Genomic DNA, 20960 nt, shown 5'->3' on the forward strand with positions numbered 1-20960 from the left:
CGTCAATTCTGAAGCCTCGCACTTACCGCTGAGTGGCAAAAGTGCCGCTGAGCGCCATTAATTTGGGCTTGGGTCTATTTTATGTAATCTTTAGGAAACTATATAAGGTTTTAGCCGAATTAGGGTTAGTATCTTTGGACAGAAAAAGGCGAAATCACACTTTCTTCACCCCTTGGAGGAGGATTTTGGATGCTCAACCTCTATTATTCAACTTCTAGGGTTCTATCTTTCATTCTTTTATTGTTTTTCATCTAGTTTCACCATGTCTATGGTGAACTAAACCTTCATTGTTGTTGGGGAACCAATGTAATCCTTTGAAACTCTCATGTAGTGAATTGATTCTTTAATTTATATGCTTTCTTTCATTAATTGTTAGGGTTTTTCTTCTATACTCTATGCATGCTTTGTTTAACTCATTCAATTGCATGATCATTGATGTTATTTGTATGGACACATATAAGTAAATCTAGAACTGAAGAAATTCTCCCAAGAGCAATATTGCCTAGACACAGGGATAGGAGGATTAGTTGCCTTTAAGCTTCTGTGCGAATGTAATGCATGAATAATTGCCAGGGAGACAAGACATTGTAAACTAGTGATTATGAGTAGACTTTCTTCACCGAGACATCGGGTTTAAGGTAAATTAAAAAGTGGCATTAACATTAATGAAGAAAGATGAATTCTTGAATACATGAGAGTGGATAGGATGAGTCGGAAACCCCAACAACATAATCATTCATATTTTACATCAATCACCTTCGCATCTTTCAATCCAATTGATCAACACATGTATTTATATTTCTTTTCAGTATTTGCATTTAAACCTAAAAGAATTTGTTTTCAAGTCTTATTTAATCAAGAAATCACATAATTGTCTAGGCCGTGAGTCCTTTGGGAAACGATACTTGGTCTTACCATTTTATTATTACTTGATACGATTCAGTACACTTGCCGAGTATTAACAAGTTTTTGGCGCCGTTGCTGGGGACTCGTGGTTTAACTATTCTATTTGTGTGATTATTGATTAACTTTGACTTGATTGTTATCTTTTTATCTTTTTGTGCTAACAAATGTTTTCTAGGGTTTTGTGCCGATTGCTTGCAGGATGCAATTCGGACAAAAATTTAAATATATGGGCACTCAATTCTACCAAGGTAATCTTAACCATTGGAGGGAATCTCACTCAAGCATGGATCAAATTTAATTTTGGCAAGCTGTCGGATAATTCGGATAATTTGAGAACCAACCACAACAACAATGGCAGCAACAAAGCTCTCTATCAATGGCAAAGCTGGATGATGTCTTTCAACAATTTATGCAAGAGTCCATCTCTACTCAGAAAACACTAGTGGAAAAATAGCATACTATGATAGACATATTATGATGGATGAAAATTATCCATCATAATAGGTTGATCGGTGGCATAATTGTAATAAAAGTTAGATACATTATGACGTATTTTTGTACATCAGTCATAATATAAAACGTGATGGCAAACTTTTAAATAAGTTTAAAACATATTATTACGTAGTTATAAACATCCGTCATAATATAAAACGCAGTGGCAAACTTGTAAATAAGTTCAAAGATTATTATTACGGAGTTATGAACACCTGTCATAAGGTTAAAATTTTCTTAATGTATTATGACTGTTTTTTAGAAACCAGTCATAATATCTCTCTCATTTTCCATTTCCCTCTTAGTCCCGCTATCTCACTATTGCCTCTAATTTCTCTTCATTCTCGTGTTCTTCTTCCACTAGAGCATTTTCTTCTTGAGAGCTCACCATCAACCATAAGCTTGTTTCTCTTCACAGATTCATCATCTTATTTCATATTTCATCCTTTCACCATTTTCTTCAAGTTTCACCGATTAAATCCTCTTTTGCTCCGTTTAAAAGGTTTTCCTTCGATTGAAAACTCATTTCCACCGTTCAATCTCGTTTTCGAACCGATTAATCGGTTCATTTTGAGTTTCTCCTCGTTTTTGAACAGATTAGGTTTTAGTATAATCTCTCTCGATCTCTAATTCCTCGTTATTCTGCTGCGTTTCATTCTCGGAGAAGCTTCAAGGACCTTTAAATCAGCTCGCGTCGCGCGTTCAGTCCTCTTCCTTGGAACCTCTTCCATCAGGTGGTATTCAGAGCTCTGGTTTTTTCACGCGCTTCAAAACCTAAGTATCTCTCTCCTTTGTGTCGTGTTTTCATTTGATTCATTATTGTGTTGACACTATTTTGCGTCTCTGTTTTGTTGTTTTTCTCTGATTCATGTAATGTTGAAGTTTTATTGGCTTGTTTTGTCTTAATTTTGAGTATTATATGTTAATTCTGCTCATAAACTATTTGTTTAAATGTCTAAGAGAGCTAATTTGAGATTGTTCATTCTTGATAAATTATTACTCTTCATATTGATAATCAGTGGAATATATAGCTTTGGTTTTTTTTTTCCACTTGCATTGTCTAGAACATGAGTTTTTGTTCAATGTTAGGTTCTTGCATTAAAGTATTTGCATTCCCTACATGGGTTGAAACAGACTGGGGAAAGCTTGGTCTTGGTGCAAAGATGGTATTGATTGAGGAGAAATAGGTTCAGGGATTGAGAAAATGTTTAACATCATTGAGATTAGAACTAAAAGATGGGATTGGTAGTTTTCACTGTTTGGTTCTTTAGTAACCATTGGTGCAATGCTTGGTGCTATGCTTGGTGCTATGACCAGTGGTCGGATTACAGATTTTATTGGCCGAAAAAGTGTATGTGAAATCTAAATGCCTAAAAAACAGAATCTATGTTTCGAACCATGTATTAATTATGCATGTAACATGTTATGTTGGTTAATACTTTTTTGAATGAATAATATATATATATATATATATATATATATATATATATATATATATATATATATATATATATATATATATACTACGAAAGGACTTGTGTTTCTGCATTGCCATTCAAATATAAACTATTATGTGTGATGATTTCTTGAATCTAATAATATTGTTTAAATTCATATGAAAGATGAGTTCTATTCACAATATCAGGCACATAATGCATAATAAACTGTTATGAGGATATCAACAGGTTTTTACAATAATAGTATTTTTAATTTTACAATAATTTAAAATTTGATGAGAAAATGAGAAAGAAACACTGGAATGGTAAAATCTACAAAATAATAATCATGGGAAGTAGTAAAAGATGGCACTGAAACTTAAATACGAAAAGAATGACACATTTTACATTGAGTTGAGTCAAACATATTGAAACTACGTTGGAAACTTGTTATCTTTGTGATGTTATCACTAGTGCAGGAAGAGGATACGACACCGGTTAATTTCACTCATAGACATCGGTTTTTAAACAGAGGCATATTCAGACGAGGCAAAAAGTGGTAGCCTTTTTGCCTCGGTTCCAAACCGAGTTATTTTGTCTGTCTCTACGGCCTCGGTTAGAACCTAAACTGAGGTAGTAGGATCTTTTTTTTTTCTTTAACGTGCTTCGGTACTAAAATTATTCTAATTTCAAACCCCAAAACCCCAAACTGAAAAACGTTAAAAATGAACAAGAACTCAGATAATAAAACTCGGTTCATTCATTTCATTCATTCTGTAACGCCAAACAAACCCAAGATTTCTTCCAATTTCAGCTCAAAAATCTAAAACAAACAAGAATTTCATAACAGGAATGAAACAAGACACAATATTACAACATCCAATGTCAAAATTCTCTGTACAGAAGCAGCAAAATTACATACTCAAAAGTAATATTACAACAACAGAAGAAACTCAGAGATGAAACAGAAAGCCAGAGAAGCCAAACTTCTTCCTCTTCGCACATGGTGAAACAGAAAGCCAAGTTTCTCTATTCTTCCCCCAACGGCGTGGTCAGAGGTCCAAAGGTTTGTAAAATACAAAAGCCTGAGATTTACCGTGTGCTCCTCCAAACCCCAACCGCCGCAGGCCCGCCGTCCCTCCACCTCCTGCCCCACCACCCCGACGAAGCCTTTACCGACTTCTGTCCCGCATGCCTCTGCAAACGCCTCGTCCTCCTCGACCCCAACAACAACAACAGCCTCGCCACTGCTCGCAAACCTCCATCCACTACCGCCGTCGCCGCCCTTAAAGCCCTCTTCCGCCCTAGAAACCCTAGAAGAAAAAGGAAACTTATTCTGGACCGATTGATCGGTGTAAATCAAAGTTTAATCGGTGGAAAAAGTTTCTAACGGTGAAAACAAGGTTTTAATCGGTGGAATCGAAGGGAAATGATGAAAAGGAGAAGAAACCCTAACGGAGGGTTTAGATCTATGAATGTTTCGGTGGAAAATGAAGGATAGAAGAAATGGAGATGATTTTGTGAGTGCAGAAGGCTTACCGTGACGATGAAAGGCTTGCGATGAGGAGATCCTTCTCTCGAGCACCGTGGAACGGCGGCGGCCGACGGCGTGGTTGAACGGCGGCTTGCGGCAAGGGATGAATGACGGCTTGCGGCAAGGGTTGAACGGCGGCTTGCGGCAAGGGTTGAACGACGGCTTGCGGCGTGCCCTGATGTTGGGGTTTGGTGGAGAAGAGAAATTGGAGGCGAAAGTGCGAGAAAGAAAGTCTGAGAGTGCGAGAGAGAAAATACGAGCAGTGCGACAGAGAAAGTGCGAGCAGTGCGGCATAAACAAAGTCCACCAGACCCTTTAGGCTTCGGTTCTCAACCAAACCGAGTTAGTTTCATGACGAAACAACATCGGTCTTCAACAAACCCGAGGCCCAAACCGTGTACGTGCAGTGGAGCAGAGCTTTACGCTTCGGTTCTGATGAGAACCGAGTTAGTACCGTGGCACGTCTTTTCTTGCATGACAGGTGGTGGCAGGTCTGAAGCAGCCCATCTGCATCGGTCGGCACAGAACTGAGTTCGTAGCTCTCTTTAGGCACCGGTTTCTTGTAAACCGAGTTAGTAAGTGCGGTCAGAGGTTGGAAAAGTCACATCGGCTGATAGGTTTATGCTTCGGTTGGGAGTAGGATCGAGGTAGTATCGTCCTTTAGGCATCGGGTTTGAAGCAACCGAGGCATATAGGTTAGTTTTATTTACGGTTCTGCCACCGTGCTTGTATACGCTTCGGGTTTGCTTAAACCGAAGCGTATATAGCGCTTTTAAATCCCTTTTTTTTACTAGTGTATTGACATTGATTGAAACACCTACAAAGTCTATAAATTAGATTGTTTATTATAAATGCTTTAAATAAACAAAGACATCCATTATAATATATAGAGTTGAACTTGACAGTGGCAGAAAATCTCAGGCTGATGGTGAAGGACGCTATGTTGAGGTCACCATGGACATTCATGGTGATTCTGTGGCCTTACACAGTGTGAAAGATTTTGGAGGTGTTGATGGGTGGAAGAGGAAGATGGTGAGAAGTTGGATTTGACAGGGAAGAGGCTTGAGAAGAAAAAATCCTTTGGGGCCTTTGTGGTTCAGAGTGCTGCTATCCGCATGAAGCAATTGAAGCGTTTGGCTTCTTTCTCAAAACCAGCACCAAAACACTTTGAAAGAACAAAGTCTGCACTGGCTCATGCTCTCACACGGCTAAAGTTTATCAGCATGGCCGATGGGGGTGCAGGATGGGTTGAGGTGGAGAAGCAGTTTGAAAAGCTCACTGCTAACTCTGATGGCTATCTTCCTCGTGCTCTCTTTGCAAAATGCTTAGGTACCTAACCTCGTTATTTTACTACAAATGACATGAATGTAGTTTTTGACACTATCGTTGGGTTTGATTGTAGGATTGAACAAGGAGTCTGAGGCTTATGCGGAGAAGCTTTTTGATACTCTTGCGGGGGTTCCATTAACAAAATACAGCAAAGTACTGCTCAGTGCCATTTTACCGCTGAGCGGCACTACTTAACACTCGTTGGCACCGCTGAGGGGTGAAAGTGCAGCTGAGGGGAAGAATTCAACACACGCACTTACCGCTGAGCGATATTTTACCGCTAATGGTAGTTTACCGCTGAGCGCCATTATTTTGGGCTTAGGCCCACTTTTCTGTAATATTTCAAATAGTATATAAGCTTTAGGATTTCTTAGGGTTTGTATCTTTGGCAGAGTACGAAGCAAACACACACCTTTCCACCCCTTGGAGGAAGATCTTGGATGCTAAGGCTACCTACTCATCTTTCTAGGGTTCTATGTTTCACTATTTCATTGTATTTCATCTAGTTTCACCATGAATATGGTGAACTAAACTCTTCTTGTTGTTGGGGAATCAATGTAATCTTGTGAAGCTCTCATATATGGAAGTTTGTGTTTAAACATCATATCTTTGATACATGCTTTCTTTCATCATTAGTTAGGGTTTTTCCTCTTTGCTCAAAGCATGCATTGTTTAACTCATTCGATGTCATGATTATTGGTTTTATTGATATGGACACATACGGTAAAATCTAGATCCGGGGAAATTCTCCCAAAAGCAATATCGCCTAGACATAGGGATATAAGGGTTGGTTGCCTTTAAGCTTCTGTGCTTCAGAATTAATTATTAGGGATGCTAGGAATTGTATGAACTCATAATTAAGGATAGGCTTTCTTCGCCGAGACATCAGGTTTAAGGTAATTTGGAGAGTGACATTAACATTGATGAAAAGAATGATGAATTCCTAAAATATATGAGAGTGGATAAGATGAAATTGATTACCCCAACAACATACTCATCCATATAATTCATTTCAAGTGTTTGTGTTCCTCTTTTCCATTGATCAAAACTCATGCATACATGTTTACTTATTGTCTTTTGCATTTGAAACCTCAAGAATTTGTTCTCAAGTCTTAAATAATCAAGAAATCATATAACTAACTAGGCCGTGAGTCCTTTGGGAGAACGATACTTGGTCTTACCGAGTTTATTACTTGATACGATTCGATCACACTTGCCAAGGGTTAAACAAGTTTTTGGCGCCGTTTTTCGGTGTTCATAAATTTGTCATCATAGTCCCTTCACAGAGGGCAGGTGGCCACAACTGAGATGATTATTGGGATGTATGATACACCCCCAGGACATAGGTGGACATGTTAACCCTCGACAAGTGTACAGAATCGTATCAAGTAATAATAAAATGGTAAGACCAAGTATCGTTTTCCAAAGGACTCACGGCCTAAACAGTTATGTGATTTGTTGATTAAATTAGACTTGTGAAAGAATTCTTGTAAGTTTAAATGCAAATACTGAAAATTAAATATGAATGCATGTATTGATCAATTGGACAAAAGAAGCAAAACATGATTGAAATATATGGAATGATGATGTTGTTGGGGTTTTCAATTAATCCTATTCACTCTCATGTATTCAAGAATTCATCTTTCTTCATTAATGTTAATGTCACTTTCTAATTTACCTTAAACCCGATCTCTCCGTGAAGAAAGCCTACTCCTAATCACTAGTTTACAATGAGTTGTCTCCCTAGCCATTATTCATGCATTACATTCGCACAAAAGCTTAAAGGCAACCAATCCTCCTATCCCTATGTCTAGGCAATATTACTATTGGGAGAGTTCCTTCATATCTAGATTTATCTATGTGTCCATACAAATAAAATCAATGATCATGCAATTGAATGAGTTAAACAAAGCATGTATAGAGTATAGAAGAAAAACCCTAACAATTAATGAAAGAAAGCATATAACTTAAAGAACCAATTCAATACATGAGAGTTTCAAAGGATTACATTGATTCCGCAACAACAATGAAGGTTTAGTTCACCATAATCATGGTGAAACTAGATGAAAAATAATGAAAGAATGAAAGATAGAACCCTAGAATTTGAAGAGTGGAGCTTGAGCATCCAAAATTCTCCTCCAAGGGGTGAAGAAAGTGTGATTTTGCTTTGTTCTGCCAAAAGATCCTAATCCTAGGTCGACTAAAACCTTATATAGACTCGTAAAGATTACAGAAAAGTGGCGCAAGGCCCATTAAAATACCACTCAGTGGTAAGTACGATTCTTCTATTTGACGCTCAGCTACAGTTTTGCCCCTCAGCGGTGACTACGAGACTTCAGAGTGCCGCACAACGGTAATTTCTGCTGAGCGGTACTTGTGGCTCTTCTTTTATGCACTTTTTCTTCCTTCTCTGACTCCAAGTTATGGCTACTTCACTTCTTCTATTCAATTCATCTTAAAACCTGCAAAAACAAGAGAAACCAAGCATAAAACCCATCCAACTCTCTTATTTCCAAAACATAAGCAAAAGCATGATTACAAGCTAGTTTGTAAGTCATAAAGGTTGTCTTTAAGGTCAAAATTAAGTATAAAAATAACGGTTTTTCAACCGTTATCACAACCCCAAACTTAGAACTTTGCTTGTCCTCAAGCAAACAAGATGTAACTCAATCTTCCACCAATCCATATAATGGTTCACCACATTCAAAACTCCTTCTTTCAAGATAAGTAATTACTCAAATAAGCTCAACACAAAGAATTCAGTCAAGATGCACACATGCTTTAGTGTTCACATAATCACATAGTATCCAACAAATGCTATTCTCATGAATGATCAATCAACTAAGCATAGATGTAATCATGTGCTCATGGAATCTTTCCTCACTAGATAAAGTGTTTCACTCAAACACACAAGTGTATAAGAGGTCACTCCTTCACTCTACTATCACAATGTCACATGAATTAACTTTGCCTTTCATTTAACCACAATCAAACACATTCACAAGCAAGTATCATCACAAGGACTTTTCTATGGCTTATAATGTGGCTGAGCTAACAAGAAAATTGGTTTTTCTAGAACACAAAATCCTTGAGTTAAGTGAATCATCTAAACACAACCATTCTTCCTTCTTCCCAACTTTCTTTTGCATTGAGCCTTTCTTTTTCTTTCTTTTCTTTTCCTTTTTCTTTTACTTTTCACATGCTTAGCTCAGCTTTTCATATTCCCTTTTTTAAACCACCCAACAACCCCAAACTTGAACATTTATCAATACCATAAGATATCTTCAACTCAACTCAAGGTAAAGCTTTTCAAAAAGGGTTTTTTATCATGTTCAAAGCTAACGGTTCAAAGGATAGAACACATTGTGCTCTCTTTTATTGGGCTAAAATCATGCATTTGGCTAATAAAGGGTAACAACAAATGGCCTTGATCATATGATACATACAAGCAAGCGATTTAGTCATAGAAACCTGGGCAAAGTCATTCATGCTTTCAAAGTAATAACATTCATTCACCAAAAACTTTGGAGTTCAAAACCTCACATATAGGCTCATTCAACATTCCACATACACATCCTTCTTAGCATCATAATCACAATCACAACATCATGCATTTGTTCACATAGCTCGTGAACCACCACATGTATATCAGCATATAATGCACAATCTCAACATCAATCATTATCCAAGCATCATCAAGTACTCATCATGCATAAATCACAAGCAAACCATCATAGCAAATAAAGTTTCAAACTAAGTACATCAAACCCTATTCTAAAAATAGAAGCAAATAAGTTCAATAGTACAAAACAAAAGATAACAAATCCTGCTCTAGAGGCGATAGCATCCATCAATAGATGCTATCTCAGCTCCTCATCAACCCATGTTGTCATATGTATCTTCCTCCTCTTCATCATCCTCAGCATCTTCAAAAGCATCTTCATCATCCTCATCATCCATAGCTGAAGCTTCAGCTGCTCCAGCTCTATTGTCCTGAGCTTTCTCCCCTGGCCATGCCACCACATTATGAAACTCATTCATGGTCCACCTATGTGCTGGGGGTGTATCATACATCCCAATAATCATCTTTGTTGTGACCACCTGCCCTCTGTGGATGGACTACATCCTAGCATCTATAAGAGACATATACATGTCCCTCATCTGAAATGGTTCTGCCTCATGAGTCTCTATAGATGCTTGGCCCCGTGGTGGTCCTCTTTCTCTACGAGGACGACGTGGTGGTACTGGCTGAGTTGCCTCATCACCTCTACAATACTGTTTGTAATAGGCCTCATCAATAGCTTTCCTAGGCCTCTCAAATGGGGGAGCAGAGATATTCACTCCAGCTAGCTCACATAAATGTGTAATCAGAGAGGGATGCCCCAAAGGTGCTTTGCTATTCATAGTGTTGGCACACACCTGTATCTCATTAGCTATAACCTGACCAATATTAATACTCATCCCTCTGATCACACAGTACAAGAGAAGCGCCCTGCTGACAGTTATTTTTGAGACATGTGAGCATGGCTGGATATTGGCATGAGAAAATGCCATCCAATATTTTGCTAGAGGAGTCAAATCAACTCTCCTGATGTTCACTACTGCACCATTCCTGTTTCTCTGAAAGTGTCCACCAGGCACACATAGCACACTTTCCACATCACCAAAGTCTGCTCCTTCTTTCATATTGAGAGCAAACTGACACTGCTCACCAGCCCATTCAGTATTTAAGAATTTATTAATGGAATCAGGGTCATACCGAATGACGTGTCCTCTAACATAGCTCAGATAATCTTTAGCAGGATGATCACCCAACATTCTTACGTTGGTGTAAAATTCTTTCACCACTACTATGTTAGCTAGTGTAGGGTAAGTGGCTACCCTCCCCAGTTCATGTTCTCTAGTTGCTCCCCAAACTGTGGAGCAAAGTCAGTATTAGTCCAACCTTCCTTTCCATTAGTAGCCTCCTATCTTGGACAGCTTTAAAGTGGCACTCATGCTTGCGGGATAGGAACTTGTTGGCATAGGAGCGTTCTGGCTCCTTATCCTTCCTCTTGGATCCTATAGTCTTGATTCTCTTACCCGATGAGGAGGCCATCCCTACATCAAACACAATTCACAAAACCACAAAACATATTGTTAAGCATTAGTAAACCACAAACAACACCCTAATATCAGTCATATCACCATTGAGGGCAATCAAAACCCCTCAGCGCAACTTGTGCAACAAACCAGGAAGCTAAAGAGCATCAAAACCCACTCTGCCAGAATCGCGCTCAGGGGTAATTTTCGCTGAGCGGCGATTTTGCAGATTTTTCAAAATCATGCACAAATGCTCCTCATCTCCACCCATATGCATTCTTCCAAGTTCCAGACCCACATCAAGCAGTTTAATCGGTTCAAACAACAATTAATTCATCTAATCATGCATAAAAATCAAAATCCCTCAAGAACCATGCTTAGACAACCATGTTCATACCAATTCATGCTCTCAAAAACCTAGAATGGAAAATGCTTGTACTTACTTGGATGAAGATGCTAAATGAGTGAAAAATGCTCTAGGAATGTGAAGAAATCAGCCCCCAATAACAATGCTCTCACCAAACCCCAAACTTGAAAGAAAACTTGGTGCAAAAGTGAATGGAAGGGAGGTTTTTTGAAGGGAAAGAAGGAAAAAGTGAGGAGAACTCTTTGGAGAGTGCTTGAGAGTGTGTGGGAAGAGGGAGATCTGAAAATAGAAGCAAAGTCGCGCCCTAGGGTATAAAAATACCCAAATGGCTTAATCTCGCTGAGCCCAATTGAATCAAACCAGTCCACCCAACTCTGCAGTATTCGCGCTCAGCAAAAATTTCCGCTGAGCGGCATTTGCGGCACCTACTCTCCTTCTTCCTAGCTTGCTCTAGGTGTCTTATAATCATGCCTCTCACTCACCTCATGCATTTATGTTGTCACATTACTCATACATTTCATCCCTATCATGCATCTAAAGCAGAATCAAAATAAACAAACACAAACAAAGTAAATCAATTGGGTTGCCTCCCAGGTAGCGCTTATTTAACGTCACGAGCCTGACCCAAAATCCACCAGCACCCTTAGTAAGTGCAAATCTTTCTTACCAACACCCATCAGTAGGTGTAAACAAACCTAGTATCCTTCAGTAGATACTTAACCACGTAGCCTCCATCAGTAGATGTTATACCATAAAATCTCAAACAACATAAATCAATGTCCCAAAGTTTATAAAATTACATAACCAAAATCAAAGAAATTAATGTTCTCAAATCACTAGGGTGCCTCCTAGTAAGCGCTCTTTTAACGTCATTAGCTTGACCCAATAAGCTCTCGTTCCATCTTCACTGTTGGTGTTCCTTTTTCTTTCATCACACCAACTCATCAACATCTTCCGGTCCACCTTTTTGACTCTCCTTGAATATGGAGCTTCAATTTCTATCACTCTATTCTCTTTATAGTCTTTCACAACCCACAACTTGTTCTTGAATCTTACTGGTGTGCCAAGTTTGAGTTGTGCGTGGATAGAGTCATCATGAACCTTCCTTCCTTTGCCATCTTTTTCTTCTTCCCTAACCTGTGACAAGAAACAATGTTTACCTTTAAAGACCGACTTTGCAGCTTTTGAACTAGTCAAGGGTGCATCCTTACATGCAGCTTTATGACTACCCTCCTTCTCTTGAATCTGCTGCTCCCCTTTGAAGACATTAAAGATCACCTTTTCTTCTCGGTCTTGAAGCACTATTATCCCATCATCCACATTGATTATTACCTTTGTCGTTTTCATAAACGGTCTTCCAAGAATGATTGGGACCTTCTCATCTTCTTTCATCTCCATCACCACAAAATCTACCAGGAATTTTAGTTTGTCTATGCAAACCATCACATCTTTCACCACACCATAAGGTCTCTTGAAAGATCCATCCGCCGTTAGCAAAGTCACCTTTGTTGGCTTGACTTCAAGATCACCAATCCTTTCAAGCAAAGATAAAGGCATCAGATTAATGCTTGACCCTAAATCAATTAGGGCTTTCCTTATTCTCTCCTTCCCTATGACACAAGGAATAATAAAACTTCCTAGATCTTTCACCTTTGGAGGAAGTGGCTTCTTCTCAATAGCACTGCAATCTACCTTTTCATCTAGATATCTCTTCTTTGTGGAGACTTGCTTCATGTGCTTTACATAAGCTGAAATTTGTTGCAATGCTTCATTCAAAGATATTATAATCTTCAATTACCTGAACATGTCTTTAAAACGCCCAAATTGTCTCTCTTTTTCAATCTTTTCACTCCCCTTAGGATAAGGAAGAATTTTATCACGTTTCTCAATTTTTTGCTCTCCCCTCTTCTTTTCATTCTCTCTTTTCTCATCCTCACCTAGTATCTCTTCTTTGCTCTCCACTCTCTTTTCCAACTCAACACTCTCTTTCTCATCCACCCTCTTATCATCTGCACTTACAATAGCTTTGCACTCTTCCCTAGGGTTAACCTCAGTATTAGCCCCAAAACTCTTATTAGGCATATCCTTCAAATCCTTAGCCATTTGGCGCATCTGTATCTCCAAATTGCTAATTGAAGCTTCAGTGCTTTTATGATTGGAGATGGTCACCTAAATAAATTGTTGAAGAGTTTCTTCAAGCTTTGAAACCACGACTTCTCATTCAGTAAAGCTTTTCTTTGGAAAAGAATTCAACCATAACTTAGCATTGCCTCCCAATGAGAAAGGAAACAAACTAAGCTTTAGTGCTTCATGCAGCACACCATTGATTTTTACAGTATTGCAAATCTCATTGAATGTGGTGAGATGCTCATACGGACTTTCATGTGATAGCCCATTAAATTGGTTGCTCTTGACCAATTGTATCAACGCCGGTTTCACCTCCATGTTTGCAGCATTGACCCTCAGCCTAGCGATGCTATTAAAGTGGTGTAATCCGCCAAAGTACGTCTACATTTGTTCTCTACAGCCATCTCTTCAGTACTCTGGTTAGATCTTTGTGGTGAGGGTTGTAGAAGTGTTTCCAGAGAAGGAAATAATTTTCTAGAAGTTCGGATCCTCCTTCTCCTTCTACTTTCGTCCAATCCTTCAAGATGAGGTTACAAAGTTTTCTTGCTCCGAGTCCTAATTGTATTCTGCATGCACAAGAACACAAAACCCTAGAAACAATTGTTAGCACAAAAAGATAGAGAAGATAAACTAAAAAGATAGAAAGATATAAATTAAAAACAAAAAGATAAGAAGATAGAAAATAAAAATAAAAAGATAAAAAGATAAACTAAAAAGATAAACTAAAAAGATAAAAAGATAAAAAGATAAAAAAGTAAAAAAAAAATCAAGTCAAAGTTAATCAATAATGACACAAATAGAATAGTTAAACCACGAGTCCCCGGAAGCGACGCCAAAAACTTGTTAACCCTCGGCAAGTGTAACGAATCGTATCAAGTAATAATAAAATGGTAAGACCAAGTATCGTTTCCCAAAGGACTCACGGCTTAAACAGTTATGTGAGTTGTTGATTAAATTAGACTTGTGAAAGAATTCTTGTAAGTTTAAATGCAAATACTGAAAATTAAATATGAGTGCATGTATTGATCAATTGGACAAAAGAAGCAAAACGTGATTGAAATATATGGAATGATGATGTTGTTGGGGTTTTCAATTAATCCTATTCACTCTCATGTATTCAAGAATTCATCTTTCGTCATTAATGTTAATGCCACTTTCTAATTTACCTTAAACTCGATGTCTTGGTGAAGAAAGCCTACTCCTAATCACTAGTTTACAATGTCTTGTCTCCCTAGCAATTATTCATGCATTACATTGGCACAAAAGCTTAAAGGCAACCAATCCTCCTATCTCTATGTCTAGGCAATATTACTATTGGGAGAGTTCCTTCATATCTAGATTTATCTATATGTGTCCATACAAATAAAATCAATGATCATGCAATTGAATGAGTTAAACAAAGCATGCATAGAAGAAAAACCCTAACAATTAATGAAAGAAAGCATATGAATTAAAGAACCAATTCAATACATGAGATCTTCAAAGGATTACATTGATTCCCCAACTACAATGAAGGTTTAGTTCACTATAACCATGGTGAAACTAGATGAAAAATAATGAAAGATAGAACCCTAGAAGTTGAAGAATAGATATTAGATGCAGCAGTTGGAGGAACAATGATGTTTGTAGATGTAGAGCAAGCAACAAGAATCATTGAGGCACTAGCATCTACAAATCATCAAGCTCAACATAATAGACAAACAGTTCAATTTTGGAAAGGAATGCTTGATCTCAATACTACAGATGCATATTTACCTCAGAATAAAATTTTGACTCAGCAGATGGAATCATTAACCAAACAGATGGCTAATTTGCCTGAGTAGTTAAAAGTTGTACAATTTTCTCCTAGTCAACAAAAACCCATGAGATGTAAGTTCTATGGAGGTGACCATCCCAATGGTCATTGTTCATATCAAAGTAGCCCACAAGAAGGAGAAGTTCAATATGTCATTAATTAATGAAGAACAGGTAATTTCTCTAACAACAATAACTTTTCACAAGGGTGGAGAAACAATCAAAGTCAGAATTTTGGATGGATACAAGATACTGGTCCTTCAAATATACAACCTCCTTATCAGCATCAAAAACAAAATCCATTTGTGTATGAAAGAATAACCAAATTGGAGGATACTCTAGAAAAATTCATGCAAGCTTCTATAACCAATCAAAAAAATACAGAAGTTTCAATCAAAAATCTTGAAACACAAGTTGGACAGTTGGCTAAACAACTATCAGATCAACATGTAGGTCATTTCTCAGCCAACACCCAAACTAATCCTAAGGAGCATTGTAAATCAATTACTACCAAGAGTGGTAAAATTGTGGGAAGAGGGATCAGAGACAATCTAGTTGTGGAGGAGGAAGTTTTGGATAAAGAAGCAAAAGAAAATGAGAATGAAAAAAAATTGATTGTGAGGGAGAGGAAGAGAAAAATAAAAGTATGTGAATAAAAGAGAAGAAAAAGAAGAAACAAATAGAAATGAAGAGAAAAGGAGGGAGAAAGGTGAGAAACAGGTACCACAGTTGAAGAACCTACCTTACCCTCAAAACCCATCCAAAAGGGATAAGGAAAGGCAGTTTGCAAGGTTCATGGATATTTTCAATGGAGCAGATGCCAACCTATGTAAAATTCATGAAAGAGCTCCTGACAAAGAAAAGAAGATTTTCTAAAGAAACAGTGGAGCTTGAAGCAGGCGAGGCAAAAAGTCTACCTCTTTTTGCCTCAGTTGCGAGCCGAGTCAAAAAGCGGTAGGATTATGCCTCGGTTCCTGCTGAACCGAGTCAATATCTCGGATTCTACTGCCTCGGTTGGGACCTGAACCGAGGTAGTATTGTGATTTTCGTGCTACAGAAAATGTTCCAGGAAGTTGCCTGTTGAAAGCAGAAAGCACTAAAGCAGGCTTATCTCCACTGTTCTTCTGATAATGCACCAAACCTTTCGAGAACACAATGATTTCACCTTTCTTAATGGACTTTGAGATGAGCTTGTTGGTTGTGGTGATAAACCCCACGTCTAATTGACCATCCAACACAAACAAAATCTAATTACACACCTCGCAGGCAAATCCATTCACCTTCACACATGAACACAATTAATTACACACCACTGGTTACTGCACTATTTTCCTAAACACAACTTTGGCATATTTATTTGAACTATAAGAGCAGAGACAGAAAACTAAAATGGCGGTGAATGCAACACAAAGGTCTTGAAGTGTGCGGCACAACAGAAGATGACCAAAATTACATAAGACCCAACTAAGCTCAATCCGCCCCGAACCCAAGAGTCTACTGCCATCCAGTCTGAACCTGTTCGTCGTCACTGGCTACTGGCTACCTCGTAGGTGGACTTCCTCACGGTCAAACTCAACACAGATGCAACGAAGCTCTCAAAGAAACCCAAACGCAGATCAAACAAAAATCCCAGACCCAAATCTCACCTTCTCAAACCGACACATTCTCCGCCGCAGAGACGCCAGCGAACGAATAACACGAGTTCCCTAACGCCCACGTCCCCGTCCCCACGCCGTTCGTCTCCCTTATAGAGTCGCAGAGACGTTGTTCGCTTCCTCCTCCGCCACCTCAATCGCTGCTACCTCTGCGCTTCTCCTCCTCCTCTACCGTCATCAAACCCTAATTTGCACCACCACCATCAAAATTAGAAAAACCCCAATCAAAAGTTGTCGCACTCACCTTCTTCACTAGAAACCTCCATTGACACACCACCACGACGCTCCGTTCATCACCACCTAGCACCGCCGCCAACCTCCATGTTCGTCTCCATGGCGCAACCCCGTTCAACCTCCATGGCCGCCACTCATCAGCAACCTCACTTCACTCCCAACCGCCACCGCTTGCTCTTCCCTCCAGAGGCGACGCACTCGCAGGCAAGGTGGAAGCCGCGCTTGCAACGGTCGCACAACGAGGTGGTGGTGGCTCCCGGCGGTAGGGTTTTGGTGAACAAAGAGGAAGGCGAAGGGATCTCGTTTTCGGCTTCGGGTTTGGTCACCTTGAGTCTCTGCGTGGAGGGGGAGATTTTGGAGCCGCCTCGTAGAGGAAAAGAAGAGGAAAAGGGGAAGGGGCCGGTTGTTTCTCGAGGAAGAAGGAAATGAAACTATTGTAGGTTATGTTTTTGAGGCAGAGCGAGGTTAAGAGGTAAGTAATACTACCTCGGGTCAGCCGAAGCAATACACACATATATGTCTCGGTTCTACTCTCCACCGAGGCATATAGTCCTCAGAAAAAAAAATATGAAATGGTTATACGCACCAGTTATGAATGAACCGAAGCCATAGACTCTGTGTAGACTTCAAATTTCAGAGATTGTGCGGCTTTTAGGCATCGGTTGTAGTATTAACCGAGGTAATATGCCTTATATGCTTCAGTTCCCCTTAAACTGAGACGTATAAGTTCGCTTAAACTACAAAAATGCCACCGTGTTTTGATAGGCTTCGGTTTCACCTAAACCGAAGCATATAGCGCGAGTCAAAAAACAGTTTTTTACTAGTGATATTGAGGAAGATGTTGAAGTTCCTCTAATACTAAGAAGACCTTTTATGAACACTGCTAAGGTCATTATTGATAATGATGATGCCAAACTAAAGGTTAGAGTGTAGGATGATGAAGTCAACTTTAATGTTTTTGAAGTAATCCAGCACCCTAAAGACAAATAATAATGTTTCAAAATGGATGTGATAAATGAAATTTGTCTATCAGCCAAGAAGCAATTGACAAAAGCAAGTCCATTGGAGAAAGCTTTAATTGGTGTTTGTGATGAGTTGGAAAAAGATGAGAAGAAAGTTGATGAATATTTGATACACTTGAGTTCAGCAAAAGCAATTGCATCGAATGAAATACAATATGAGAAATTGCAGCAATAAAAGAAAATTGAAAGTCAAAAGCTGGAGTTGAAAGTATTACCTTCCCATTCAAAATATGATTTTCTTGCAGATGAAGGTAACAAACTAGTGGTGATCAGCAATGCTCAACTTCAGAAATGTTTGGAGCATTATGGAGTTCGACATAAAATTGCATCACCTGATCATCCATAGACCAATGGACAAGCAGAGGTGTTAAATAGGGAAATCAAGCGTATCCTAGAGAAAACTGTGACATCTTTAAGAAAGGATTGGTCAATGAAGTTGGATGACGCACTGTAGGCTGATAGAATTGCTTATAAATCCCCTACTGGTTTATCCCCATTTCAGTTGGTATATGGTAAGTCATGTCACTTACCAGTAAAGTTGGAGCACAAGGCATTATGGGCCTTGAAATTTCTAAATTTTGATTCAAAGACAGTAGGAGAGAAAAAAAGATTATAGCTGTAGGAATTGGAAGAAATGAGACTCAGTGCTTATGAATCCTCTAAGCTTTACAAGGAAAGGAGGAAAGCTTATCGTGACAAGAAAATCTTCAAGAGAGAATTCTACCCAGGCCAATATGTGTTACTGTTCAATTCCAGGTTAAGGTTATTTCCTAGAAAACTAAAATCAAAATGGTTAGGACCGTTTCTTGTAAAGGTTGTCAAACCTTATGGAGCTATTGAGTTGGAGGATCCTGAATCCAAAAGAATTTGGGCTGTAAATGGGGAAAGATTGAAGCCCTACTTTGGTGGTGAGGTTGATAGACTTGCCACAATCATCCAATTGGACGAACCGTTTTGATACAGGCATCGTGACGTTAAATAAGCGCTTCTTGGGAGGCAACCTAGTGTTTAATTATGTTTTTGCATTTTAATTTTATCTTGTGTGTTAATTGTGTTTGTGTATATATTATGTGTTTGTATGCAAAAGGATAAGTTTTAACATTTAAATGTCTCAATACGGCAAACCATGCATGCTTAAGTGTTTTTTCATAACCAAAATCTATGTGTCATGCACGATAATAAGTTTTGGTGCAAAAATTAAGTTCATTGAATGTTAAAAACTGCCTTATTTTGGCCAAATTTTGAAATTTGAGTTGAGAGTTTGATTTTGCATTTGATGATGTGAAACTTTTTGGAATGATAGATAATTGGTTGAGGAATAGATTGATATGTGTCTCTCGATTAATTAGACTGAATTCATCATGAATTGGGTGAGTAAAAGTTGATAATTTTCAAAAGTGGCAAAAACTGCATTATTTTCGCCTATGTTAAACCTTCTCGCCTGGGCTAGATATGCAGAAAACTGAAACACAGGTTTTGCTTATATTTTTGATTAAGCGAAAGAAGACTCGCTTGGCAGAGAATTGAATTTCAATTTGTAGTGCTCACTAGAACATTTTCACTTGAGATTTAGGCTAAAACTTGGGGTGCCTACTGGAACATTTTTGTTTACGCGAAACTTTGCTCGGCTGGGCGAAAATGTCCTGCAACTAAGGTTGAGCCACTGGAGCTTTTTCGCTTAGGCGAAATTTGGGTTGCCTGAGCGAAACCTTTTCTAGCTTAAGCAAAAAATTTTAGCTTAAGAGAGACCGCGCGACCTTGTGTTAAAACTCAAAAAATAAAGGGCTAGTTCATAACCACTTTCTTTTCAACACAGTGTTTTCTTTCCTCAAATTATAGGGGCGAGTTTCTTGGTCCAATGGCACTCAATTAACTCACCAATACCTTCCTGCCTTTGCTAATTTCCCTTGAAGTGGGCTAATTTTGATTCTTGCAGGAAAATGGCTAGAACAAGGACAACCCCTAGACTAACAATGGTCGAGAACCATATCCAGGCATGATGACTCCACCAGAATTCTTGGCATACTTACAATGGCCTAGGAACAGTCCAATTCTTCCAAGGGGAAGTAGACCTGACAAAAATTTTGTAGCTGGATTCACACTAGGTGAGGAACCATCAAGAAGTCGGATAGAGATGACCTTGCTGTGGGGGCGGAGGCAATAAGAGTAAACCTTCAAGAGGAGGAGTTTCAAACTAATTTTGACAGAGTAATGAGGGGAGATTGACACACAACACTATTCCAACCCCTAGAACTCAATGAAATACGGTTTTCTTGTTCTTTTCTGCAAAACTTTTATATTTAGTAATATTATGCTTTAGTTGTTTTGGTTAGAATGTTGTTACCTTATGCTTTAGTTGTTTTGGTTAGAATGTACAGTTTAACTTACTTTTTGCTTACTTTACTTTTTGCTTAATATTATGCACAAAACAAATACACAACTAAAATTAATTTTTTGGGAATTATTAGAAAATGTTTCTTGAGGAAATTGGTTAAAGAGAAATCAAGTTTCAATAAGTGTCCTAAGCTAGAATTAACCCGCCTAAGCGAGAGCTAATCAGAGAAATATCTTCTACAAGCCACTCTCGCCTAAGCAAAAATGATCTCGCTTGAGCGAGATTAGGAAGCCATTGATTTAAAAGTCATTCTCGCTTAAGCGAGAATAATTTAGCTTAAGCGAGAATGACCTTTCTTCCCCAAGAAGTTTCTTCTCGCTTAAGCGATAATCAGCTAGCTTAAGCGATAATCAGCTAGCTTAAGCGAGAATTCGGGCAGTATATATAGTCATGATTCAGAAATAAAGAGGAAGGATGGAGCGCGCCGAATCAAATCAGGGTTATTGAAAGAGTTCGTCTTCAGCTTTAGCTGTAGGATCTTCATCTTCATCTTCATCTTCATCTCTTAGAATGCTAATGGCTACCATGAGTGGCTAATCCTTTCTCTTAGGATTGAATATAATTGATTCGAACTCGGATGTAATATG

General features: G+C 38.6%; 2 protein-coding genes across 2 annotated transcripts; one reads left to right on the forward strand and one right to left on the reverse strand.

Annotated features, from left to right (window-relative positions):
• Positions 1–16011: 16011 nt before the first annotated feature.
• LOC108324584 (germin-like protein subfamily 2 member 2) lies at positions 16012–16988 on the reverse strand. The gene is made up of 2 exons (XM_017557525.2): positions 16967–16988; positions 16012–16286 (listed from the first exon to the last, which is right to left on the reverse strand). Exons 1-2 carry the CDS (start codon positions 16986–16988, stop codon positions 16012–16014), a joined length of 297 nt encoding a protein of 98 aa, XP_017413014.2.
• A 1624-nt stretch (positions 16989–18612) lies between these two features.
• On the forward strand, positions 18613–18936 carry LOC108324583 (uncharacterized). The gene has a single exon (XM_017557524.1). It carries the CDS (start codon positions 18613–18615, stop codon positions 18934–18936), a length of 324 nt encoding a protein of 107 aa, XP_017413013.1.
• Positions 18937–20960: the final 2024 nt, after the last annotated feature.

The sequence above is a fragment of the Vigna angularis genome, chromosome 3 (assembly GCF_016808095.1).
Source record: "Vigna angularis cultivar LongXiaoDou No.4 chromosome 3, ASM1680809v1, whole genome shotgun sequence".
Lineage (NCBI taxonomy): Eukaryota > Viridiplantae > Streptophyta > Magnoliopsida > Fabales > Fabaceae > Vigna > Vigna angularis.

Coding starts and splice junctions, on each gene's coding strand:
- LOC108324584 (XM_017557525.2), bottom strand. CDS start 16,988: ATGGAGGTTTCTAGTGAAGAAG. Junction 16,287..16,966: donor GGAGGTTTCTAGTGAAGAAG/GTGAGTGCGACA, acceptor ATGGTCAATTAG/ACGTGGGGTTTATCACCACA.
- LOC108324583 (XM_017557524.1), top strand. CDS start 18,613: ATGAGACTCAGTGCTTATGAATCCTCTAAGCTTTACAAGGAAAGGAGG.